The sequence below is a fragment of the Trachypithecus francoisi genome, unplaced genomic scaffold, assembly GCF_009764315.1.
Source record: "Trachypithecus francoisi isolate TF-2019V2 unplaced genomic scaffold, Tfra_2.0 Lachesis_group2, whole genome shotgun sequence".
Classification (NCBI taxonomy): Eukaryota; Metazoa; Chordata; class Mammalia; order Primates; family Cercopithecidae; genus Trachypithecus; species Trachypithecus francoisi.
The window spans coordinates 10,843,758-10,871,628 of NW_022681465.1; the positions used below are offsets into that span (position 1 = coordinate 10,843,758).

At 39.0% G+C, this 27,871-nt stretch overlaps 1 protein-coding gene and 1 non-coding gene across 5 annotated transcripts in view; one reads left to right on the forward strand and one right to left on the reverse strand.

Annotated features, from left to right (window-relative positions):
- The window catches only part of CTNND2 (catenin delta 2), a 942,360-nt gene that overhangs the window by 44,494 nt on the left and 869,995 nt on the right, over positions 1-27,871 (reverse strand). For all 4 annotated transcript variants that reach the window (XM_033178807.1, XM_033178804.1, XM_033178806.1 and 1 more), the window contains 2 exons: positions 8,177-8,387; positions 3,409-3,493 (listed from right to left, as the gene is read on the reverse strand). In XM_033178807.1, the coding sequence (XP_033034698.1) occupies positions 3,409-3,493; positions 8,177-8,387 (296 nt within the window). The remainder of the gene's footprint in view (positions 1-3,408; positions 3,494-8,176; positions 8,388-27,871) is intronic.
- On the forward strand, positions 13,039-13,146 carry LOC117066168. Its single transcript, XR_004430168.1, has one exon. It is a non-coding gene; the product is annotated as a U6 spliceosomal RNA (small nuclear RNA).

Consider the following 27,871-nt stretch of genomic DNA (forward strand, 5'->3'; position numbering starts at 1 on the left):
TGTTTCTTTAGGGGAAAATAACCCAAAAGGCCAGGCTTCACAAAAGTCAAAGGTTCCAATGATATAACTATGCTGTGGTTCCAAATGCAGCATGAATCAAACATAGTTTTATATCAATCAATACACCCAGCTAGAAGAATATTCTGATTTGAATCAGAATGTGTCTCTCTAGGTAACATAAAGCAGGTGAGCTAATGAAATGGCATCCTGGCCTCTGTGCCTGGGTTTGATAAGAAAATGAGCATGACAGATGGCACCGAATTCTGTTCCACGGACGTGGAACTCTCAATCCAATTTCCATCTCTCCCCTCACGCTTTCCCTTTTATCCATAATGTCCTTATCTCTTACCTCCTAATTGTGCAAACTCCATAAATGCCTCTCAAGACTTGGCCTACAAGTTTCTTTCCCTTAATTCATGCTTTAAAATCTGTAGTATGTAATTCAGAACTGAATGAAGTTGCCAATTATAGTTTCATATTTCATCAGTACCTTTTTCCCATATCTTATGTTTTCCTTTGGAACTCTTCCTTTGCTAAGCCTACTATAGATGTTTAATAAATAGATTTGAAGCATGGATAATTAAAAGATATGGATCAGACATTTTTTTCAATGATATGCAAATTGTCAGTGAAGAACAAAATAGAAATCCATTTCACCACTGATTAAAAACAATTCATAAAGATGAATGAATTTGGTTTTCTCACAAAGGAGCTTTTCAAAAGAAAAACTTTTTTGAATTTTGAGCTTTGCTATTAGCAGCACTTATGACACTGGGTACAAAGATCTTCCTCTCATTTCACAACTGCATAATTTGGAAATTATTAAGAACAGCTCTTTCTCAACATTTTTAAATCATGGGTCAACTAAAACATCACCATTCATTTGCCCAGCCCATCCTTCTTGAATCTCTTCAAATGAAACATATTTTATAGCATCTTGAGCTCTTGAGTTTTAGCTCCATGAAATTCCTGTCAACACATTCTTTATTTTTCATGGAAACAGACAGACAATTATGCTTTTTGAACTCTACTAACAACAATGAAAAACATTAAGATGGAAGACTCATATGACTATTCCAGAAAGGCTCTGGAAAGTCTCTAAAAGCTGCTTCCCTACAATGCACAGAAGTATCAGAAGGTATATTTCAGCAAACAGGAAACGTTCAGGATCTAAAGGAAAGAGGGTTTTATTTCACGCAGCAATATTTCGTTGAGCTTCTGGAGCCACTGATTCAGAATGGCCAGTTCCTTTCTAATTTATACCATGTTCCTTATTTCTGGCTGCCTGTTTAACTGAAGGACTCTTTCCTGGGCGAGACTTCATTTGCCTCCTGGAGGAATTCAAGAAGGAGTTAACTAAGGATGCTGGGATAGGAATTTCAAACAAAATAGAATGGAAGCCAAAACACTGTAGATAAATGGCTTATGCTAACCTGTTATATAAAACGCTTCGGGAAGGACGTAACAGTTGTCCCCTGAGCCATGTGGGTTTACACTGCATGGGTCCACTAATATGCAGATTTTTTTTCAACCAAATGCCCATAAAAAGTACAGCATTTGTGAGATGCAAAACCCATGTATAAGGAGGGCTGACTAATTTCCGCAGGGCCTTGAATATTCACGGATTTTGCTATCTGCGGCAGTCCTGGAACCAATCCCCTGTGTATACTGAGGGATGACTCTCATTGATCTAGAACCTCCACTTCATTTTGCACTCTGTTTCAACGTAAACACACTTCCTTTTAGGGAACAGGAAAATTTTGAAAGAGAAATATATAGGGTACACCTTATAAAACTTAAAGTGCAAAGTAATAAATACTTAAGGGAAGTTAGAAAGGCTTTGGGGGAAATCTAGAAATAGACTCTAACTTAGTAGAGACAGCTATAAAATATTTATTTTTTTCTCCATTGCTTAGAAAGACAAATTTTCCCTCTGGCGAGATGGGTCTCGTTCCCTAAGATGCGAGCCCCTTACTGTGGGCCCATGTCCTTGGCCAGCGGGTGGCTGGTGACCTGGGGGATGGGGGCTGTAGATGGGGATGGAGGCGGCAATGCTCTTGGCCTTCCTACTCCCTGCAAGTGGCCAGGGGGCTGCAGGTGGGTGCTGTGGGCAGTTGCTGATGGAAGCCCAGGCACCCTTCTACAGTCCTGTCTGTGCTTCCTGAATCCCTGCATGGAGACCAATGCCTATGCCATTCTCCCTGCTTACTGGTGATATCCTCTACCCCCTATGTTTTTTTTTTTTTTTTGAGATGGGGTCTCGCTCTGTTGCCCAGGCAACAGTCCAGTAGTGCGATCTCAGCTCACCTCAACCTCTGCCTCCTGGGTTCAAACAATTCTCCTGCCTCAGCCTCCTAAGTAGCTGAGATTATACGCACTGCTACCATGCCCAGCCTTTTTTTTTTTTGTATTATTAGTAAAGACTGGGTTTCACCATGTTGGCCAGGCTGGTCTCAAACTCCTGACCTCAGGTGACCTGCCCACCTCAGCTTCCCAAAATGCTGGGATTACAGGTGTGAGCCACTGCGCATGGCCTTCTACCCCTATTTGTTAACTCGAATTTAAACTCCCATGCTTGCGGGGCTTGTCACAATAAAACAACAACTTTTGGGAAACGTTAAAAAAATAATTCTCCCCTCCTAACCAAAAAAGTAAAGTTTGGCATTCCTTCTTGAGAAGATTTTGGAAATGAGGACTTGAATGGAACTTTCTAGACGTGGCTTTTTTCTCTTAAGGCATTTTTGAGCCATGTTGGGGGTGAAGACTCTTTGGAAGTGTGTGATATGAATTCCTGCCTGCCTTGCGAGAGTGCAGTGAACACATGCCGAGTATCGTGGTGATCCACATTTGTCACCAGAAGCACCGTCTTCTTCCCTCTGGCCAGTAACACCGCGAGGTTCTCTGGGGCGGAGTGCCATGGGTCAGACAGTTGAGTCTCCTATTCAATGTTCCTAGTCTGCAGTGGTTCTTGATTCCCTGAATGATGTGCTCTGCATCTCTCTTTATATATATATCTATCTTTCCATATATATATATCTATCTTTCCATTTTTTTTCCCAAAATTACTTAACATTTCTTGATGCTTCTTTTTTTCCCCCCAAATCCCTCTGTCATTACTTTGTAGTCTACTGTAGAATACTGAAGCTCAGGAAAACAAGCTTATTTTCTTTTCTGTAAGATGATTTAGGGTAACACCCTGCGAGCATGGGTCTGTCCAGGCCAGAAAGTTCATGGATCTTAGGAGCTACTCAGGAGACATATCACCTCTTTTCTGGCTTCTTTATTGATTCTCGTTTCAGTTGTGTTTCAATGACTGAGGCTGTGGGAAAGTGCCCTCCACATCTGTGACACGTCTCAGGGCCCCGCGTTGAGTGTTTGGGCTCAGGGCCCAGGTGAAGCCAGCCTTACCTTTTTGTAGAGACTCCTCAGATCTCGGTACTGCCACATGCTGTTGAGGACCTGAGATGCGGCCTTGACCACTTTTGGAGAGTGTCTGATGAAGGAAAGACAGGAAAGGCAAGATGTGAGTGGGACAGCTGTGTCATGTTTCTATAATTCTTGTAGTATTTCAAACTTCTTCATTATTATTATATCTATCATGGTGATCTGTGATCAGTGGTCCCTCATGTTATTATCATAATTGTTTTGGAGTACCACGAACTGCACCCACCTAAGACAGCAACCGTAATCAACAAATGTTGTTCCTTCCAACTGTTCCACTGACTGGCCCTTCCTCCTCTCTCTCCTCAGGCCTCCCTCTTCCGTGAGACAAAACAATGTAGAAATTAGGCTAATTAATAATCCTACAATGGCTCCCAAGTGTTCACATGAAAGAAAGGGCTGCACATCTCTCACTTTAAATGAAAAGCAAGAGATGATTAAGCTTAGTGAGGAAGGCATGCCAGAACCCAAGACGGACCAAAAGCTGAGCCTCTTGTGCCAAAAAGTGAGCCAAGTTGTGAATGCAAAGGAAACATTCTTGTAGAAATTTAAAAGTGCTACCCCAGTGAACACACGAATAATAAGAAAGTAAAACAGGCTTATTGCTGATACGGAAAAAGTTTGAGTGGTTTGGATAAAAGATCAAATCAGCCACAACATTCCCTTTAGCTAAAACCTAATCCACAGCAAGGCCCTAACTCTCCTAAATTTTTTTTTTTTTTTTTTTTTTTTTTAAGACTGAGTCTTGCTCTGTTGCCCAGGCTGGAGTGCAGAGGCGAGATCTTGGCTCATTGCAATCTCTGCCTCCTGGGTTCTAGTGATTCTCCTTTCTCAGCCTCCCGAGTAGCTGGGATTACAGTGTGTGCTACCACGCCTAGCTAATTTTTGTATTTTTAGTATAGATGGGGTTTCACCATGTTGATCAGGCTGGTCTCGAACTCCTGACCTCGTGATCCACCCACCTCAGCCTCCCAAAGAGCTGGGATTACAGGTGTGATCCACTGTGCCCAGCCAACTCTCTTAATCTTATGAAGGCTTGGTGAGCTAAAAAACCTATAGGAGAAGTTTAAAGCTAGCAGAAGTTGATTCATGACTTTTAAGGAAAGAAGATATTTCTATAACATAAACCAAAAAATTTGTGTGATTTGCTTTATTGAGATATTTGTTTATTGTAGCAGTGTGGAACCCAACCTACAATATCTCTAAGGTAGGCCTGTAATTCCTTTGACTTAAAGACAGAGAATTTTAGATCTTTTTATGAATCCAGATGAAGCTGCATTTCATTCTCATATAGTCAACGCTGAACAAAGATTAAATGTGATGTTTGGTTGTATTTTATCATTTAGCTAAATATTTGTTCATGACAATAGCCAAGCAACTCTTGAAAAACATATATTAATATTCAGGTCATGATAGTGTAGTTGAAACATAATTAGTATGCAAAAATGCCTCTGAGTAGAAACAAAAGTGTAGTCTTTTGTTTCTATCTTTTGCATAGTTACAAAACCAAAAGAGACTGTGAATGTGTAATGAACAGCAGGTTTTAACCTCTCAATTAAAATGCCAATACATCACAGTGTTATACTAACATGTGAAGGTCAAAGAAACTTTGCTTTCTTTTTAGATTTTAATTTTGATGCATTCACTAGACGGGTGCCATAGAAATTTCTACCTGAAAAACTCTTCTAAGTATGGATTGAAGGGCTTGGACAACTGAGTGTTTCTAATGTGACAAGTGATTATAACCCAAGCCACAATACACAGTTCTTTACTGACAGTAACAGTTGAGACTGTTAATAGCTTTTCCGTCTTATGACAAAATACAGTGACACATTCAACACTACTTCCCATATAACTGTTAAAATTGGGGGAAAAAAAACCACAAATGTATTCTTGAGACAGATGAACATGATAGAATGTCCATAATGTATGTTTAAAATGATGTGAAAAGAATAAATAATCAAGATTTCAAAATGGCAAGTACAAGACTACTATAAGAGTTAATAACAATTACACAATTGGAGTTTGATCTTCACCAGAGCTGTCACGTCAGGGGTAGTGAGGACTTCAGTTGGTGCAGTTCATTGTGGCTGTTAACACAGCTGTGCCAGCGGCCGGATCACAGAACACCAGCCCCCCTTGGTTGTGTCCGCCAGACACTGTGAGTTGTACAGTTCTGATAGACTGTGACTGGCAACTCGCCAGTCTGACTCATTAACATCACTGCATATTTAAGCTTGTATATATATGTAAAGAACATGTATAAATACATAAAAATAGAGCATCATAGCAAGGCACGTTTCTTCCATCTGTGTTTTCCCATACTATTGCAAACAAAAATCAGGTCTGAACTGAACTTATTTCTAGAAATAAGTTTTTAAGGAATAATTTAGGGTGGGCAGATTAGCAATCATTTTACAAATAAGCTATTCCGTATTTGTATTCCTACTGTTCCTAATTATTAAATTATCCTCAGTTCCAAAAATTTGATTTTCAATAAAGAAATTCTATTTCCTTACAATTTGTCTAGAAGTCCACAGGAATCTCCATGCCTACTATCATAATAGAATTGACTCAGAAATGGTGAGTTTCATGCTCAAATTTGGAGCAATTCTGAATTCATTTTGTTTTAAGAGCAGTGAAAAGCAATAACAAAACTGAAGTGTAGGTAGGAGACGAGGATAAATGTAGTTATAAAAACCTTGTTTTGATCTCCAAATTAGTCAGCATATATACTAAAAAAAAGATAAACTACATGAAACAGTGAATGAGACTGACTAAGCGGGAGAACTGTAACCAGGAAGATGCTTGATTCAATCCAATTTAACACTTCTTATTAAACTCGTACATCTAGACTGTTGGCACTGGAAAAAGAGATAAAGGAACAATAAGAGAGAATAAGCACCTATTCTATAAGGAAATTTACAGCAAAATTAAAGGGCATTTATGGGATCATCTTTAGTGAAAAAAATCTTCCCATTAACAATAATCAAGATTGGACCCGGCTTATCGGGACCTTAGCAGCATGGATATGTATCATTTCATAGATGGTTTCTTCAAGTGATTTTTAAATTACTTTCACCAAATAATTTTCTTTGACCATAGGTCTCAATAAAACCTTTTTTTTTTCTCTTTAGGCCCATTTAGTGATGCTTATTGCTGTAGGAATGCTTATACAGTTGGAGAGAATTAATATATGCCAAACCATTCCTCAAAGCTCTCTAACTGTATAATTCAGAGGAAATACTTTAATCTTTGAATGTCTCATGAATATAGACAAAAATATAGCAGATTGTTTTGCAGACTATGGTTTTATTATGTGTGTAGGTGTGTATGCTCAAAAAAAAGCATTACCATATTAAGCTCCTAATGCTCAAAACAGGTAAGCGCTTCAATTAGAGATTCCAAAGGTCTATTGAAGCTAAATAAAAAAGAAAATCATATGGTTTCCTGCCTACGTAGTATAGCACTTTATTGTAAGTACAATATCATAAGATATAGTTCAAGCCGACAATCTCCACTGTGCAATTATTATATGAGTCCAGTGGGGCTTTTCTACTTGATATGAGAAAACATTCAAATCCAAATGCAAAATTGTTGACTGAGCGAGCCTATTTGGAGGTCTCTGGGTGCTTAAACAGGAACTCTGAATCTTCTATAATACACTGGTACTATCCTGAATTAAGTGAAATAATGAGACAGAATTTCCAGAAAGTGTCAAAGTGCGTCCCGCAAGTGTTTAATAACAAAAGAAAAATGACTTAACATTTACAGGTAAAAGCATGGGGGGTGATGGTGGCTTGGCAGGGAATGAAAAGTCAAGAAACAGACTCTTGATAACAAAATGTTTACCCTTTTAATCTTATTTAATTACATCGAGGGACTTCCAAGGGGCAAAATTTAATTAAGGTTAGTGAAGGTTTCTGTGAAATTGACACCTTGCTGATATACCGATGCGCTGGCTTGTGAAGCTATTTTCTGGCTGTATATAGTAAGATACTGTTGGTTCTTAAAAACTGGGAGGCATTCTTATTCAAGGAGGTGCAGTTGCTTTGACACCAAGTCTCATCTCTTTTTGTTCCATCTGCACGAAGACCCTCCTTTCTCACCACTATCTGCACTGCCTGGGAAATTTCCACTCATTCTTTAAGATTTGATTATCACCTCTTCCAGCTAGCATATTGTGACAGCCTCTCCCTTAGGTTTAGACTGGAAAGTATAGGCATAGTGACTTGTTAAATTAAATATTTGCCCCACATCTCATAGCTTGTAAGGGAGGGTACTGGATTAGAACTGAGTTATCTGACTCCATCACGCCCTGTCTCCTCCTCCATCCTTCCTGCACGGTGACTTGCTATGACTTGGTGGCTACTGTGATGTTGGTAAGGTGGACCTGACTTGGTTGCAGAGCTGAAGAGGCACAGAGCAGAAGGATGTAGAGACATCATCAACACACTGACTTCCCACCACAGAGGAACAACAACAAAATGCCTTCATGGATCCAGGTTGAACTCATGCTGCTGCCATGTGGAAGGAGCACAAGGGTGTGCTGGAACGTCAAGTCCATTTTACCAACAGTAAGAACACTGGAAACCATTTTCCATTTTCCTTCTCTTGATTCTCAGAGACAAATGCTTTCCAGTGACAGTCATAGTACTACCCGTAATCGGAGTTGAAAGGCACATTCAGAACCAATTTTACCAGGACAGAGACATGGTGTCACCAGGTAACTTACTTATCTCCTTTGCTTTTGGAGATGCCGACCAACTTCTCGATGCCACCGGCATCCCGTAAGGCCTTGGCATTCTCCATGTTCTTGGTTATCACTTCGTGCAGTGTGCAGCAGACGGCTGTCACTGTGTCATCCGACATGGCCTTGCTTGCCGTGTTGTTGCTGTTGTTCCCTCCTGGAAGCCTGTGGACTAGGTCTCGCATGGCGTATTTGCCTGGCAAAGAAAATAAAGAGAAGAGTTGAAAGGAGGTCGAGGTGAAGGCAGAGATAGTGGCAGAGGTGGGTATGGGGGAGAAGAGAATACAAGAGACCACGTTTATGCAATATTGTTTGTTTCCCATCACTGAATGTTCTCTATTGGGTACTTCAGGACACATCTACAGAGAAAAACAGTCATTCTTCATGGCAGTGCATCCACTCTGCTGCTAGATTGACCTGGGATCAAATCACTGGCCAAGTTATTTCATGCTTCTGAAGCCTCAGTTTTTTCAATCTCTAAAGTAAGACAATAATGGTACCTGCCATACAAGGTTGCTATAAAGCATAAATGACTGCATGTATGGAAATGAACAAGGACACAGGACTCAATAGGTATTAGTTATTATTATGTTCTCGCTTGATGTTTATAGAAGTCAAGAAAAATGTATGGGAATTCTAACATAACTCTCAAAAATAACTTAATGAAAGCTGTGTCGGGACCTGTATTTTTTAAAAACAGTCAAAGCAAAAACGTGTGGGGAACATGATCACATATGTGAGTACTGAGTTTTGATTCATTTACAGCAAAGGGAAACACTGAAAGCAGGAGAGAGGTACTTGACAATTTACAACTGTGTGTCCTTTGAACTACGGTAACCCGATGCTGTTTGTCTCTCTGACGGAATTTTATTGTGTAGTTCTACCATGTAACACTTACTAATTTGGTGTGTTTTTGTGTGAAAAATATAATACAATCTAATTCTGCTTCCTTAATTCACTTTAGCATTATTAATCTTACTATTCCCAATGATAAAGGTACTTATAATGACATATTTATGGAGTGCTTTTCGTTTACAAAGCACTTTAGGCATTACCAATAACCTGGCAAGACAATTAATTTATCCCACCTGCAGCTTCCATTGCTGCTCCTTTAATTGACTTCTGGAAGTAAGTAAATGAGTGCCTGTAGCAAAGCTGGCTGTTCTTACATTTTTCAGACGGAACTGGCAAGTGCTCAAAGTTAGATCCCTTCCTTGTCTCCCATGCCCCAATTAGGCATACTTAGCTAGCTCCTAAAGGCTATTTGAAATATTTCACCTCCCATATATATCTATAAATAATGTCTTCTTCTGCTATTTAATTCTCTGGCACATGGTGCCTGGCAGCAGGAAGGGAACCTTGTGAGAGTAGGCGATGATATCTTAATTCCAGGCAAACACAGGCCCTTGTAATTTTGGTATCTGCTCTTATCCTATGTTTAGGTGGCTTATTTTAGCTTAGAGAGAAAATGCTGATGCTTAAATTACTGAAATAGAAAAGCGTGTTCATTCACTTGATGATAGCTGAGGAAGTGTCTGACAAAAATCGTTTGCCTGCAAACCCCCAAACGTAGCATATTTATTTTCTAATGACAGCACCTAAAATAGTTTATCTGTTTATCATTAAATCAGCCTTAACTCTGGTTAAGAGTTTACTTTTGTAGCGCTCAGCATACTGGAGATTCTATCAGTTCATTAACCCCCACAAATCATTAGAAGACACATTTGAGCTCCATACACATGAGATGATCAATGTGTTCCTTCTTCCTTTTCCTTATAAGGAAAGTGATGAAGGAAGGGCAAAATAACTGAAAAAATACTCCAGTCATTGTATATACAGGGACATTTACACCCTTGACTGTGTATGGAGAACTGGTTTTGTGACCTTGGGCACTGTCAAGGTTAAAACCAAAAATGAAGAGAGGGTAAGAATTTGGCTGTAGTATGTTTCAGTTTTGTTGGTATTATCATTTTGAAAATTACGTCAGATAAATATGAAGATGTAGTCTCATCCTCCATGACTTTCCAACTCTTGAGTCCTGATTAACATGCAGGTGTCCCTGTCATGTTAGTTTACTTTAGAAAACAAGCAGATGGCAGGGTACCCAACCCCTGCAGAGCAGCCTCTTCTGCTCACCCCAGTGTGCCATTGAAGTGCTATTGTTTTCCACAAGCCCCATGATATGGAAAAGATTAGGAGTAACTGTTATATTTAATCTACCCCAACTTTACTGTCGAGGAAACTCATTGGAATTATTTTATTTCTAGTATTTCCAATATAGGTCACTGACATTTTACTAGGCAATTGGAGATTTTTCATGAAGTCTATTTATCAGTCTATCTGGAGGGATATATTTTAGTCTATATTTTTGATCATCCAGGTAAAGAAACAAACCAGGTAATATTATTCCATGGAGAAGGAAACCTCGGGGCAAAGTTTGTTAATTATTTTAAAAGGTTACAATTCTTTTTTAGCCTTTGATTATGTGTTGAAAATGCTGTCTTTTTACAGTGAAATTTAAATCCTATCTTCCCAAGAAATTTGGGTAGCAAGAAAAGATTTTTAGCTTTTTCAAGTGTTTAGAAACTTTGAAGCTGATTAGGGAAATAATAAAATATGGGGCATAGAATAATTACAGACGCAAGTGACCTTGTGTTGTATGTTTATAACAGTAGTTCAGGGAAGACACAAGTTAGATAGGACTGGAGTTGTTATGGAAGGCTTGATTCAGGAGGTGTACATTTAGGATTTTTTCTGGTATGTCAAGGGGGCAACAAGAACAACTTGATATTTTACAAAAAGAATTCTGGTGCATTAAGAAGGAAGGTTTCAGAATAGTAAAACTGAAGGTGGAAGAAACATACAGTCCTTTTCTTGACAATAATGCTTTCTTCTTCTAGACTTCTAGTGAAATTATAAACACTACAACTCAAGGGAGTGTGTTTCTATAACTGTTCCATATCCTGTATTTTCTTTTTTTTTTTTTTTTGAGACGGAGTCTCGCTCTGTCGCCCAGGCTGGATCTCAGCTCACTGCAAGCTCCGCCCCCCAGGTTCACACCATTCTCCTGCCTCAGCCTCCAGAGTAGCTGGGACTATAGGCGCCCGCCACCTCGCCCGGCTAGTTTTTTGTATTTTTTTTTAGTAGAGACAGGGTTTCACCATGTTAGCCAGGATGGTCTTGATCTCCTGACCTCGTGATCCGCCCGTCTCGGCCTCCCAAAGTGCTGGGATTACAGGCTTGAGCCACCACGCCCGGCCCTGTATTTTCTTTTTAATCTAAGTTTCTAAACACCTGAAAGAGCCAAAAAGCTATTCTTGCTACCCAGTAGGAGGAATCTTTTTTTTTTTTGAGACGGAGTCTCGCTCTGTCGCCCAGGCTGGAGTGCAGTGGCCGGATCTCAGCTCACTGCAAGCTCCACCTCCCGGGTTTACGCCATTTTCCTGCCTCAGCCTCCCGAGTAGCTGGGACTACAGGCGCCCCCACCTCGCCCGGCTAGTTTTTCTGTTTTTTCAGTAGAGACGGGGTGGAGGAATCTTGACTCCTCTCCTTCTACTGTTCAGGCAGACTTTTGGGTCTTTGAGGTCTGAGATTTCTTCAGAGGGTAAAAGAAGTTAATTCCCTTTTTGGGGGATCATATTGGCAACAGGAAACTGCAAAGTGGGTGGTTCAAACCTTTTTTATAGTTTGACACCATCAAGGTGATTAAATTGTTTCCTTTTCTTTTTAGAGAGAAATGGATGGAGGTAGGGTTCTTTTAGGACTGGGGAAGAAAGAGGCTGGATCACCAGGTGGAGGTTGTGGGCAGTTCTTCACAGTCCCAGGAACAGAAAGGGCACCTAGAACCCAGCTGTGGTCCTGTGGTGCACGGAGGTTCTCTGTGGATGCAGAGCATAAGCTTCCCCTGTGTTTGAGCCTGGCATGGGGCAGAGGAGGTACCTATCTTGGAATGACCTGCTTAGGCCCTGAAAAGGAGCAGGCACCAGTAACCACTGTAGATGGCTGCTCCAGCTGACTGCACCACCTCCTCCTCCTCCTCCTCCTCCTCCTTCTTCTTTTAAGACAGAGTCTCACTCTGTTGTACAGGCTGGAGTACAGTGGCATGATCTCCTGCCTCAGCCTCCCGAGTAGCTAGGACTACAGGCACACGCCACCACACCTGGCTAACTTTTGAATTTTAGTACAGATGGGATTTCACCATGTCGGCCAGGCCAGTCTCCAAATCCTGACCTCAAGTGATCTGCCTGCCTTGGCCTCCCAAAGTGCTGGGATTACAGGTGTGAGCCACCATGCACAGCTGACTCTACCTTCTTTTAGATTTAATTTGGTTAAGTAAAAGGTATGACACAGACTGAAAATAATAGAGTGATTCATTCATTGGTCAGGAAACTATAATATTTCAGGAAGAAAGAAGAACCTGTGACTACAAAAAGGTGGTCATGGGGGGGGATCGAGGACATGAGAACAGCCATGATGGAAATTCTTAAGAAGCAACTGACAGGGCTTGGAGCCCATGGAAATGTTGAGGTAATGCAGGGAAACATGATTCAGAGATTTCACGTGGGAATAACACAGAGGGTAGTAAAAACCAAGTGAACTTTAAAGCTTAATATTAATGGATAAGTTGAATGTTATTTTTCCACACAAAGAAAAACATGCAAAATTATATTACTTATATGAGAGAATCACATACCAAAATCCCGTCAGAGAGACAAGCAGGTCATCAGGTTCAAAGAATATTTAAATTTATGAAAGCATAGTGGATACCTTGCCTTGCTTCTATTTTGAATAAATGTGCTACCAATGATCCACTATCACGGAATCACATCTGAAAAAGGGAAATCATGGTGCTCGCTTTGGTAGCACATATACTAAAATTGGAATTACACAGAGAAAGATTAGCATGGCCCCTGTGCAAAGATAATACATAAATTTGTGAGGTGTTCCATATTTTGTTTTTTAAAAAAGCAAAGCTTGTTGCTCTGTCAGATCGAAACAGTACAAAACAACTCTACCACCATCACTACCACAAACAAAATCACTCTTTCTTGCTAACGTTCCCAATAGAAATGAATCCTTGGGCCATTTCTTTTAAGTTACTTAGTCTCTAATAACAATGACTATAGCTCTGATTTTTGCAATACTGGTAAGAGACGACCACTGGTGATAATATAATTGTGCGGAAAAAAGAGTATATTTTCCTCAGTGATGCACTAACTGCAACTTTGGAACTTTGCTACGCTTTCCATTGTATGTGTGTTTCCTTCAAATACCTGTATTTTGTATTTGGTGAACCAGTTTTCTAAATCCAGATTTTCGTGAAAAACTGCAAGTAAAGATTCTTTTCTCTTTGCAATGCTTCATTCTCGAAATCTTCCGTTAAGCATTGTTGGGCACACCAAGGTACCCTGCGGGACTCACTCAGGAGACCTAACAAACCGTGTTGCCCAAGAAAGGCACTCCTTGCAGAGCGCTTGTGCAGAAAGGAGCTAGCGGGAATTTCATGATGAGGTAACAGCCTTGCTCTCATTGACTGCTTCTGTTTCCATGTTGTGTTTATGACTTTCTATTTCCATTTCTGAAGTAAGCCTGTGTTTATTACTGATGTGCATACTACCATTTGGTTTTCGCTTTGGTGGCAGGAATGTTGAGTAGTGGTCTTACGGTCTAAGACCTGCATTCTCTAAGGCAGCAGGCAACAGGGAAGTCAGTTGAGTCCCTTCCGACACTTATAGATCTCTTCTGATCACTGATGGAGTCCTATGTGTAGATGGTCTTTGTTGTGCACCATTATAGACTTAAATGTCTCCAACTGATTAGAGAAAATGTATTTTTCCAGAAGGCTGGCTGGACTAGAGAGCAACCCTGGATGAGAAACATCACAACTCCTTTGTCTTTGAGGTCTTAGTAGTTCTATGGCCCTCTTGTTTCTGGAGTTGCTAAAATTGAATTGTGGGTTTTTGCTGAGGTGCTCTGAGTTTATTTTTTTCCAAAAAAACTTCTTTATTGCAGTAAAAGACTTACAAAATTTACCATTTTATCCATTCTAACTAAATAGTTTGTTGACATTATGTCAACTCATATCATTCTACAATCATACATCTCTAGAACTCTTTTCATCTTGCAAAACTGAAACCTTAAGGGCATTTAAACAACTTCCCAACCCCTCCCTTCAGCCCCTGGAAACCCCCATTCTACTTTCCGTCTCTATGAATTTGATAATCAGGTACCTCATATAAATGGCAACATAAAGGATTTGTCTTTTTGTGACTGGATTATTTCACTTAGCATAATGTTCTTAAGGTTCATCCGTGTTGTAGCGTATGTCAGAATGTACAATCCCTTTTTTTTTTTTTCCAGACAGGGTCTCACTCTGTCATCCAGGGTATAGTGCAGTGGTGCAATTTCAGCTGACTGCAACCTCTGCTTCCTGGGTTCAAGCAATTCTTGTGCCTCAGCCTCCTGAGTAGCTGAGATTACAGGTATGTGCCACCACCCCCAGCTAGTTTTTTGTATGTTTAGTAGATACAGGGTTTTACTATGTTGGCCAGGCTGGTCTTGAACTCCTGGCCTCAAGTGATCTGCCCACCTTGGCCTGCCAAAGCATTGGCATTACAGGCATAAGCCACTGCACCCAGCCAGAACTTTCAAGACTGAATAATATTTCATTGTGTATATATACCATATTTTGCATTCTTCTGTTGATGAAGAATTAGCTTATACTTCATTTTCACTATTGAGAATAATGGTGTGAACATGGATGTACAAATATCCTTTTACTTTCAATCTATTTCTGTCTTTGAATCTAAAGTAAGTTTTTTGTAGGCAACATATAATTGGATACTATTTTTTAATGCACTCTGTCAATCTCCGTCTTTGATTAGAGAATTTATCCATGTATATTTAAAGTAATTACTCATAAAGAGGGTCTTGTTTCTAGCATTTTGCTGTTTTCTATATGCCTTATAGCTGTTTTTGTCCCGAATTTCCTGCATTACTATCTCCTTTGTGTTGTTTTTTTGTAGTTAAATGTTTTAATCTCCTTATTTTCTTTTGTGTATATAGTTTAATGATTTTCTTTGTGGTTACTACAGGGATTACATTTAACATTATACCATTATACTTTGAATTTATACCAGCTTTGTTCATTTACAGTTCCATCCTACACTTTGCAGTTATTGATGTCACACAATTACATCTTTGAACATTGTGGGTCCAAAACAGAAATAATTGTTTTTTTTTTAAATGAATTAGTCTCTTAAATTACGTAGAAAAAAATGTACAGTTATGAAACAAAGTCACAATAATGTTAGCTTGTAAAGTAGTAATTGCTTTTTCTTAAATGTATTGAATTATGTAGAAAACAAAAGTAGCATTGTAAACCACTGTTAAAACAATATGAGCTTTATAATTGCCCACGTATTTATCTTTACTAAGATCTTTATTTCTTCTTATACCTTTGAATTACTGTTTAGTGTTCTTGCATTTCAACATGCAGGACTCCCTTTAGGATTTCTTACAGAGCAGGTCTAAGTGGTAATGAAGTCTCTTGGTTTCTGTTTATCTAGGAATGTCTTAAGTTTTCCTTCACTTCTGCTGGACATAGGATGCTTGGCTGACAGTTTTTTTTTCTTTCAGCACCAGGACTATATCAACCTCTGGCCTTCAAAATTTTGATTTAAAAATCAGCTGATGACCTTATTTTGGATTTCTTGTGTGTGATGAGTCACTTCTTCCTGCTTTCAAGATTCTTTGTCTTTCAACAATTTGATTGTAATGTGTTTCAGTCTGGGTATCTTTGAGCTTATCCTATTTGAATCTCATTGAGTTCTTGACTGTTTATATTTACGCCTTTCATTAAATTTGGTAAGTTTTCAGCCATTATTTCCTCTAATAATCTCTCTATCCCTTTCTCACTTTTTTTCTCCTGAGTCTTTTGTAGTGTGTATTTGATCCTCTTGATGATGTCCACAGAACCCTTAAGCTCTGTTCCTTTTCTTCAATCTTTCTTCTTTCTGTTCTCCAAAGTCAATAATTTCAACTTTCCTAACTTCAAGTTTGCTGATTCTTTCTTCTGCCTGCTCAAATCTGCCTTTGCAATTCTTTAGTGAATTTTTCATTTCAATTATTGTACTTTTCAGCTCTAAATTTTTTTTTGTTTCTTTTTAGGTTTTCTATGACTTTATTTATGTTTCCATTTTGTTCACACATCATGTTCTTAACTTTACTTTCTCCATATCTTCCTTTAATTCTTTGAACATCTCTAAAACAGTTGTTTTAAAGTCTGTCTAGTAGCTCTGCCTTTGTGCCATTTTTCAGCTATGGTTTCTGGTGGTGGTGGTTGTTTTTTTCCCTTTGAACTGGTCATACTTCCCTGTTTCATTGTGCACCTTGTGGTTTTTTGTTGTTGTTGAAACTTAAAATTTGAATGTAATAATGGATTATCTGGAAATCAGATTCTTCCTGTTTTTCAGGGTTTGTTTTTTTTTTGTTTTTGTTTTGTTTTTGACTGTTTTAGGCTGTCCCTGGGTTGAGAATTAGCCTTAAGATCTTCATAGATGTTTTCTGAGCATGAGAGTTTCCCTGATCAAGCACAATGGCTCTCTTATTTCTCTTGTATATGCAGTTGCTTTTGAATATGCTAGTCTTTAATGACTGGCTCCCAAAAAGGGAAAAGAAAAAAACAAAGTGGATGAGGAGGGTGAGTGTGTCAGCTCTTTAAATCCTCTGAAAATAACTTCAGCCAAAGATGGAGGGGCTTGCAATCATGGTATATGTGTGTGCAACAATGGCTGCTTGCCTCTGTGTTTGTATCTCTGTAGTGAGAAGCAGCAATCAGCAGAAAGAACAGATCCCCAATATTTAGAGGACAGAGTATTTTGTGCCAACTCTGGCTTCTGCCAGCTGCAAGTAAGCTGCTCTAGGAACATGTGCACAGCTACCTGTCACAGGGCTGAGGGGTGGGGGATGGGTAGCTACTGCTGAGCTGAGATTGACCAAATAAACTGTACTTTACTGTCCAAGCCTTCTGAAATTTTTAAGCCTTCAATAGACTCCAGAGTTTCAAAATAGTTACATTCAGTGTGATGGTTAATATTAGGTGCCAGCTTGATTGCACTGAAGGATGCCTAGGTGGCTTGTAAACCACTGTTTCTGGGTATGTCTGTGAGGGTGTTGTCAGGGGAGATTAACATTTGAGTCAGTGGATTGGGAGAGACAGTGGGTGGGCACCATCCAATCGGCTGCTATAATGGCTAGAACAAAAGCAGGTGGAAAAAGGTGTGATAAGATGGCTTGCTGAGCCTTCTGGCTTTCACCTTTCCCCCATGCTGGATGCTTCTAGGCCTTGAACATCACATTCCAGGTTCTTTGGCATCTAGACTCTTGGACTTACACCATTGGTTTGACAGGAGCTTTTGGGCCTTCGGCCACAGACTGAAGCCTGCACTGTTGTCTTCCCTACTTCTGAGGCTTTTGGCATCAGACTGAGCCACTGATGGCTTCTTTCTTCATCAGCTTGCAGATGGCCTATCATGGGACTTCCCCTTGTGGTCATGTGAGCCAATTCTCCTTAATAAACTCCCTTTCGTATATACATATATCCTATTAGTTCTCTCCCTCTGGAGAACCCTGACTAATAGACAGATTCTGCCAATGTGATTGTGTCTAGGTGGGGAGACAGATTCCTGGTGCTTCCTACTTCTCCATCAGCCTAGAATCCTCTCCCCTCTCTGAATTTACTTTTCAGCAATAATTGATGATATAAAAGTGACAAGCTGATTTCTGTGTGATTGGATGTCTGTAAGCTAGTGTGAAAGACTTTTTTCCTTCTGTATATAAAAGGTTGTTTGATGTTTACAATGCTGGAATGTTTTGTCTCTCATTTCTCTTTTGGGAAATATTTGGAGCTTAATTTATAGAAATCTGTCATCTGCACACTATAAATATATTCAATTTAAACACAGTCTATCATCAAAGGGGAAAAATATATGCAAAAATAATATATTTTAAAACTGGTTAATGTGGCTTGCAAACCAAATTGGTGAAGCATTCAAAATGGTATTGCTTAGTTACTGAAAATGTCTGAATGCTTGTTAACATGGGAAAGGTCTCTACTGGACTGTGCGGAGATCTCTGACCTCTGGAAACATCTGGAAGGTTCTGAGTGCTTATCTTTTTTTTCCTCTAAAACAAAATACATGGAATACTACTTAGCAATCAAAAGGAATACTACACGCTATCGTCTGAAAATATTTGAATGATATTACGCTAAGTGAAAAAAGCCAATCTCAAAAGGTTATATATTGTAAGATATCACTTATATAACATTCTTGAAATAACAAAATTATAGAGATGGAGAACAAATTAATGGTTGCTAGGAGTTTAGGATAGTCAGGAAGAGTGTGACTATGACAAGATGGTACAACAAATATCACTGGGCTGAGAGAATAATAATTCTGTATCTTGATAACCTTGATGGTTATACAAATCCACACATGTGATGACACTGTACACACATATTGTAATGTTAATTTCCTGATTTATTGTGTTACAATTACATAAGATATAGCCATTGCTGGAAACTGGCTGAGGGATACATAGGACCCTTCCTTACTATCTTTATAATTTCCTGTGAACCTATAATTTTTTTTCAAGTTAAAAATTAGAAAAGTCACACAGAAATATAGAAATATGCCAATAAACATGTGCTGACAAAAAGGTGTTAATAAATCTTAACATGTATCCCCTGGTTCAACCCACAATGGACTTGACAAGGATTACAAAAAAATAGCACATATGAGATAAGAAATCCAGTTATAAGTTCCTGAATCCTCCAGCTTACCCAAGAGTTTGCTGGGGATTCTTCTGTTGTATGTGTATAAACATTTTCTCTGTCTAGAAATTGGTATAACTTTTCTATTCTCTGGATGAGACTGAAAAATGGGACTCCTGATTTGATGGGCTTATGTAAACAAGTAAGTCCTTATATATGTAATTACAACAAGAAAACTACAAAATTGCCAATGAAAACACTCTCAGAATGCTTTAAGCTGCTGGTCCTTTAAGAAAAAAATAAAAATTTGGCCAGGTGCGGTGGCTCATGCCTGTCATCTCAGCACTTTGGGAAGCTGAAGTGGGTGAATCATGAGGTCAGGAGTAATCTCAGCACTTTGGGAAGCCGAAGTGGGTGAACCATGAGGTGAGGAGTTCGAGACCAGCTTGGCCAATGTGGTGAAACCCTGTCTCTACTAAAAATACAAAAAATTAGCTGGGTGCAGTGGCGGGAGCCTGTATTCTAAGTTACTTGGGAGTTTGAGGCAGGATAATCTCTTGAACCTGGGAGGCGGAGGTTGCAGTGAGCCGAGATCATGCCACTGCACTCCAGCCTGGGTGACAAGAGTAAAACTCTGTCTCAAAAAAAAAAAAAAAAAAAATATATATATATATATATACACACACACACACACACACACACACATGCACACATATATATATATATCTGTCACAAAAGCTTATTTCAAGGAAAGACACAAAGAAATTTCACAATGAATTACATTAACAGCCTTGGTAGCTAGGTTAAAAAATTTAAAGCAAAGAAATAATAGTTGATACTAGGTTAGCAAAGACAAGGGAAAAAATAGTACTAAGACACTTCAGGACCTTTGAGGATATTTGAAGAGGTTTCAATATTTGGTATCTAAGGTAAAAGGAGTTGATGCAGTATTTTTAGCTAAAGCAAATCTTTGCAAAATTAGACTGCTTTGATAATATTAGGGGAAAAACAGAGGTATCTTTCTCCTGGTCTTATCATTTCATAAATCTTTGGTTAGCATGATCTGTTTTATAAAAGAATAGGTTATTTCCTCAATTTTTAATAATATGAATTTTTAAGATTTCCAATTCTAGGTTTATTCTATAGACAGGCTAACACTATTATTTGAAAATTTAAAACGGTTAATAAGTGCTCAGCTAGATTGAATTTCAATAACTCCTGTTTCATGAAGGAGTTGCTCTTCTTTACCTTAGGGAATTCTACAACAATCTGTTACTGAGTTACTCCATTAAACTCCTCTGAGTAAAATTTTTAATGTCCTCTTTTTGAAAAAACACTGTCCACTAAACACATAGGCACACACATATATGCGCTTCAAATATCTGCAAATGTACAAATGTCCTGGACTTGTTCGAGTTGCTAATTCATGAAATACAAAACAATATATCAAACTGTTGGAGGAAGTACATTGTGAGGAACCACAGGCAGCTTTCTGGAATCTCAGCTGATCTTAAGTCCACACAGGCAACTGTCTCCTAGCCTTCTCTATGTCTGTGAGGAAACAACTCAGTTACATGGTTTCAAAGTGATACCGAATATGAAAAGCGGATGCTGTATGTGTTAGTTTTCTAATGCTGCTATAATAAATCACCACAGGTCCAGTGCTTTAAAACTAGATACATTTATTATTTCACAGTTCTGCAGGTTAGAAGTACAACACTGGTCTTACTAGGCTACAATTAGGGTGTGGGCAGGACTGCATTCTGGGAGCTCTAGGAGAGAATCATTTTCTTGCCTTTTCCAGTTCCTAGAGGCCACCTGACTTCCTTGGCATGTAACCCTCTGTTTCTAACTTTAAAACTAGCAACAACGGGCCTTTCTTGTGTCACATAGCTCTGACCCTCTCATTTGCCTCCAACTGCTCCCTTTTCCACTTTAAGGACCTTTGTGATTACATCAGGTCCACTGGGATAATCCAGGGTCTTCTTCCTATCTCAAGGTTAGCTGATGGTCAACCTTAATTTCCCTTGGCCATGTAAGGTGGCACAGTCACAGGTTTGAGGGAATAGGCTAGGCTCTGGACATCTTTGAGAGGACATTATTCTGCCCACTACACTATACTAGGTACAATAGTTGTAAAATAATATGAATGTGTCTCTAAAATAATGGAATGCAGTTTTGTTTATCAAGGAAGAAAGTGCATCTCAGGTTAAAAAGTCTGGCTGTGTGTTAATATGTAAAATTAAGCCATATTTGAGGATGTGCAGTAAGTTATGGAAAGTTTGAGAAGAAGTGAATCTTATTTGCATTGGTTTATAGTGCCTGGAAATAATGAACTTGAAAAAAAAAAACAATGAAAGGTGTTACTGTCTTAATAAAGTTTGTGTAATTTTGATGAGTTTACTTACAAGACAGAGTAAAGGCTTGTGAACTCTCTACTGCAAATGTTACATGAGTAGGTTACGAAAATAATAAACTTAGAGTTGGGTTTTCTCTCTGAGTGTATCTGAGTATATACTCTGTTTTCAGTAAGAAATTGTGAAGCATAGTCTGTGCCCAAAGAACAAAAGCTTCCTTTATCACTAAAATCCTCCTACTTGATATCCTGTTAATTTTTTTGTGCTTTTGTTAATCTCTTGAGTCACTTTTAGCAAAATTTCCTCACTTGTGGAAATGCTAGAGTTCAATCTTTCAAATTAATATTTAGTAAAAGATCCTTGCTCATGAAAATGCTAGCATTCCTAATAACTTCTTTAACCACTTTATTATAAATATTATCATGCTGAGCCAAGCTGAAGTTACATCTTGTCTTTAGCCACTCCAGATTTACACTCATATCTTGCATCCCCAGATAACTCTTTTTGAAATTGCCCTCCACAAATCTGCACCCCCACAGTCAAACTAATACAACTTTTTTTTTTGGACAGAGTTTCACTCTTGTTACCCGGGCTGGAGTGCAATGGCATGATCTCGGCTCGCTACAACCTCTGCCTCCTGGATTCAAGCAATTCTCCTTCCTCATCCTCCCAAGTTGCTGGGATTATAGGTGCCCACCACCACACCTGGCTAATTTTTTGTATTTTTTGGTAGAAATGGGATTTCACCATGTTGGCCAGGCTGGCCTCAAACTCCTCATCTCAGGTGATCCATGTACCTTGGCCTCCCAAAGTGCTGGTAAAGATTACAGGCGTGAGTCACCGCACCTGGCCTCAAACTAATGCAACTTTTAGAAGTATCTTCTACATCTAAAGCATCTCCGGGGTTTCTCACAAAGCTTCTGGTGACACTAAAGATTTTTCTTCTTCACCTTATGAGAAAAGGAATCCAAGAAATAATTAGCTATGTTCAGCATTTTGTAGATTTTTATTTGGTTTAATATTACGGTGAGAGCTCCTGTTCATCAAGAATCCAATACAAAAAGACCTGCCAAATGAAAACATGAAAAGCTCAACCACCACTTAATTATGATGAGTAAAATATGAGCATCATGATTATGATTCAGCAGTGATGACCTTTTCATTGTGGAGAGAGGCACAGTCTCTTTCATGTTAAAGAATGGCACAATAATGGTCAACAATTTTTTAAAAGACGATCCCATTTCCACATTTAAAATAGACTTTTCAGTTGGTGGTAATCCAAACACACATTGGATGGAATAAATTAAAAGGCCGTGGAGATTGTTCTGCACCCTCACCACTCTCATGGCAGTCACTGACTAGTTATTTATGAAACAAACTGGCCTCAATTTGGATATTAGTGGTTATAATGAGTTAACAACCAGACCCATTCAGCCTTAGCACCAACAGGTGGTTTCTGATTTTTTGTCACACTATCCTAAATACCCCTGCCAAAGCCATGGGTCAGTAATGATGTCTGCTGGAAGAAACATCACAAAAGCTCGATTAAAGGACTCTAAAATTGGACCTTAGTTACACGCATCCCTGTATCAGCTGATATCACTACCATAAATGAAGACTACCAAGGGACTGAGTCAGGAGTTCCAGAACTTGTTTGCATTGGAGGCAGAAAACTTTGAGAAACTGCAGTGTCTACTAAACCAAGATCAATAAAACAAGGATTAATTACCTCAAAAAAATGACACAAATTTCACTGTGATTACTGTCCTGATTTGAATCAGGCATGTTATAGAAGCCTTCTTTCTATTTCCTCTGTCTCCAGTGCTTGATCCAACAGGTTAAGCTTATAAAGACTAGAATAAAACATTCCTTAAATGGTATCTTCTAATTAATCCTTCAAAATTCATTTTAAAAATCCTTTAAAAATTTTAAAACAGAAGACGATAATAAATTATCAGGAAAAGCTAATAATTACAATAGTCCTGCAAATATGACATACATTGATTGGTCTGAAACTATACAACAACTGAAAGCAATAGTTACATTATTATTTAACTATTATTATTACTAATCTGGGTGTTTCTCTTTAGCCATAGGCTTTCATATTTACCTAGAATCTGTCCTCCTTCCTACCAGAATGTAATTGAGTAAATCAAATCTGTAATAATGACCATGCCAGAGATGTTACATTTAAAGGGAAATATGATCTAATTGGATACGACAAGCTCATTTAAAATGACTGCATTTCATATGTGGAGTTAACGCCTACACCATCCTCCCAGGACACTGGCTTGGTTCATGCTGTGTAGCTTACGGCAGGGGTCCCCAAGCCGTGGGCCATGAAACAATACTGGTCCATGGTCTGTTAGGAACCAGGCCACACAGCAGGAGGTGAGCGGCAGGTGAGCTTCGCCTCCTGTCAGATCAGTGGTGTCATTAGATTCTCACAGGAGTGTGAGCCCTATTGTAAACAGTGCATGTGAGGGATCTAGGTTGCACACTCCTTATGAGAATCTAATTAATGCCCAACGATCTGAGGTGGACACTTTCATCCTGAAACCATCTTCCCCACCAACCTCAGTCCATCGAAAAATGGTCTTCCATGAAACTGGTCCCTGCTGCCAAAAAGGTGGGGGAACGTTGGCTTAGGGAATCCCAATCCTACAGGTAGTATGGGCAGGAGCACTGAAAACTTGGAGCTCAGAGAGATGGAATAATCTTTGAGACATAGGTAATGGGCGTGAAACCTGGAAGAGGCGAACACTGAATCTGGAAGTTCTGGATTACTGATTTCAGTAATCCAGAATCAAATATTTCTGCCACAGATATAAAAGTGACCACAAAACAAAAGTTAACCCTCAAGATTTAACATCATATAGCGCTCATTTTTATAACCATGCCAAGGGGTCTTTGTGAATGAATCAAACTGCTCGCTATACCTATGTCTATACAACCGGTTTGATAAGACAACATATCAAATTAATGATCACAAATAAGAAAACTGCTAACCAAAAACCTGTGGCTAAATCTATTTTAGGGGCAGAACGTCAGCATTAGGAAGAACTGTAAAGGCAAACCAGTACCCAGCTCTGCCCCGGTCATGGCAGTGTGCACATCACGTGCTTGTCACAGTCCTCATTCAGGGAAAGAGAATGAAGCCAAGCTCAGGGAAACGAACCCACAACAAACAAGCAAACAAACCAAACACACAACCGCCTTTCTACTGTAGTCCCAAATAATGAATCTTTGACCCATTTCCTAACAGTTGCAGACTCCCTAATTAACATCATCTCTGACATTGGCAACACCAGTATGTGACAATGTGATCAACTTGTGAGAAAACTGCTGTTTGCCCAGCATGACCTGACTGAATGTAACCTTACAAACCAGGGTCATTTTGTACTTAGTTTTAAATGTAGAGGGTTGGTCTTAATTCTGGCTCCCCTGCCACAATCCTTAAGAAAACCCCTTTCTCATCTTGATGCTTTTGCTTTCTATCTTCCTTTCACACAGTGGAAAATGGTTGTGGCAACACCAACCCTCTGGATTGATCATACCAGTCCCCTTTTCCCAGAAAGGGACCAGTTCATCTCCACATCTGCCCCTTTGCTCTTGCTAGATTCAACTAAATATTTCATGAGATGCCTTGGTTTTTTTAAAAAATGAATCTTCTTTTATAATCTGCCTGTTGTTTTAATTGATTAGAGATTTATTCAAATGGAAAAAGAGAGAGAGAAGGAATAGTAAGAAGGGACCAGCTGGAGCCAGGGGATCAAATAGTTGCTATGGGCAGATGATAAGACAAATTCTAGAAGGTACACTAAAGTTCCTTACGTTTTTTTCTAATAACCATTATTTTAAAAAACAAGTACAGGCCAGGCATGCTGGCTCACACCTGTAATCTCAGCACTTTGGGAGGCCGAGGCTGGTGAATTACATGAGGTCTGGAGTTCGAGACCAGCTTGGCCAACATGACGAAACCTCATCTCTACTAAAAATGCAAAAAGTAGCCAGGCATGGTGGCACGTGCCTATAGTCCCAGCTACTTGGGAGGCTGAGGCAGAAGAATCAGTTGAACCTGGGAGGCAGAGGTTGCAATGAGCCGAGATCACACCACTCCACTCCAGCCTGGGCAACAAAGTGAACTCTATCTCAAAAAAGCAAACAAACCAAAAAAACCCAAAAAATTAGCTGGGCGTGGTGGCGGGTGCCTGTAATCCCAGCTACTAGGGAGGCTGAGGCAGAATTGTTTGAACCCAGGAGGTGGAGGTTGCAGTGAGCTGAGATCACGCCATTGCACTCTAGCCCAGGCGACAGGGTGAGACTCAGTCTCAAAAAAACAAAAACAAAAACAAAAACAAATACAGACCTGTAACACATATAAGATCCTATTTCACATGCCTGAATTGGGAAGCAGTTGGTCTGAGAAAATGATTCAAAGAGTAACTCAATCCTCTGAAAAGAAATAACATTGAATGAGGCAGAATCTTATAGGTTTATGGCATACGGTATGCAGTTCTTTCAAGAGTTATTACACTCAAATAAATAACTTACTTCATCTGTTTGGAAGACAAAAGGAATTGTATGTTTCAGCACCTTGTCTCACCCAGGGGAATTCACCGAATTAGATTCTGAGAAATTCTTACACTGTTGAAGTGTGAAGAACTAAGAAAATGAGTAGAACTATGGGCAAGAAGGTGGCTGAGATATGCATATTTAACTAGTATAAGAATGATTCTAAAAATAAAAATGGCAGTTAATTAACAAGAGATTTGCTGAAGTTCCTTTTTGAACTAGAAATAAATTGACTTTTGAGAAATATTGAAAATGAGGCAAGCAACTAATATGATACATTTTAACAGGATTTAAATAATTTGATTAACTATTAAGCATGATGGCCATAAAAATAATTATCTCAATTCATTGACTAATTTTAGCACAAAGGAATGATGAAAATTTAAACTTACTGATTCTAGCTTCAGGGGAGAAACCTATGAAGGGTGTTTTATTTTTAAGTCAAGATTGCTATCTAGCAAAGACCCAAGAACTCTCCAAAGATGAAAATTTCAGAACACAATTGTCTGTCTGAGACAGATGAAATCACTGTTTCTCTAAAGAAAAGTTTGTTTTCAGGAATAGAATCTGAAATTAGTCCTCCAACCTGAGCGACACTGGAATAGCAGTCATTCATCGATTACTGCAGTGGTTTAATGATGAATTATAAAATCACATTCCCTCATTCTTGCTTTTCCAAATTGATTTACACCTCTGCCAAAATAAAAATCAGACCCAATTAAGGATATGGAGAGAGGGAATCATCTGTTGGTTTTCTTCATATGCTATTAATCATAGATGACATTATGTAGTGTTCTAACGTTTTCAAGAACATTCATATTCATTATTTCCATTTGTGTCTTACATTACCCTAGGGATATAAAAATGGCAGGTGTAATTTCCAATTTATCCAGAAGACCAATAGAAGGTAAATGGTATGGGAAAGGTCACAGAGCTGTCTCCTGAGCTTTAGTGACCATGAGTGTCTTAGGAAGAAGCTCTTCTCTCCAGCCTAACCCTCCTTTACTCCTTCCTCTGAGCTCTCTTCACATGGATAGACTGCCTTTACCAGTTGTGTGACATCTTCCCTATCATGCATTTATTCAGCCAGTCATTCCAAAAACATTCATTGAAGTTGCATCTAGTTTGCTGATGTATATAATTTATCCTTCTATCATATAAACTGAGGATAGGATGACAGCTGACAAACCTATGTCTACTGATAAATTAATAAACAAATTGCATGAGGCATTTGATCACACAAGGTAAGAAGGTGCAACAGTACTTTGATAATTGAAAATTGCATTCACATTTACAGTTTTTACATAGATGTAAATACAGTTGTTATTTACATCTATGCAGGTCTGGGGAATACCAGTTTTATAAGATGCTATGTTGTAAATAGGGTTTCACTGCAACATAAATGCAGGAAATATTGTACTTCATACTCATCTCAGAGATTTATAGCATATTAGTAAATTTACTTTGAATTAGCAAAGTAAAGGCTCTGAGCAGACCAACACACACAATGAAGCCAAGTGTTCAACTTTGTTTAAGCACAGGTTTTGCCAAACTTATCAGAATAGAGAATTTATCAGAATAGAGAAAGCCGTCTTGGGCATGGCATCCATTCCCTTTCCAGAGAAGTGGGGGTCTGAGGGCTCAGTCTGGGGTCCTGCTGTTACTGTTCTTGTGCCTTCTATTAAGTTTTCATGTCATCAAGTGCACACAGATCTTTACACCACAGAAGTTGTAATTTCACAACTTAAATTAATGTTGATGAAAACCAGAACTGAAAGAAAAACTCTTACTATGAAAAAGGGATGGTCAGAGAAGACGTGTGCTAGTCTGTTTTTAGTGTTGGCTGATGGGAGCAGTTCACCTCAATATACTTTATTGCTAAATGCATCTGTCTTGTTCTTACATTATACATGCACACCTTGTTCACAGAGGACTTCATAAACTAGAGAGATACATGGCATTAAAGAAGGATAT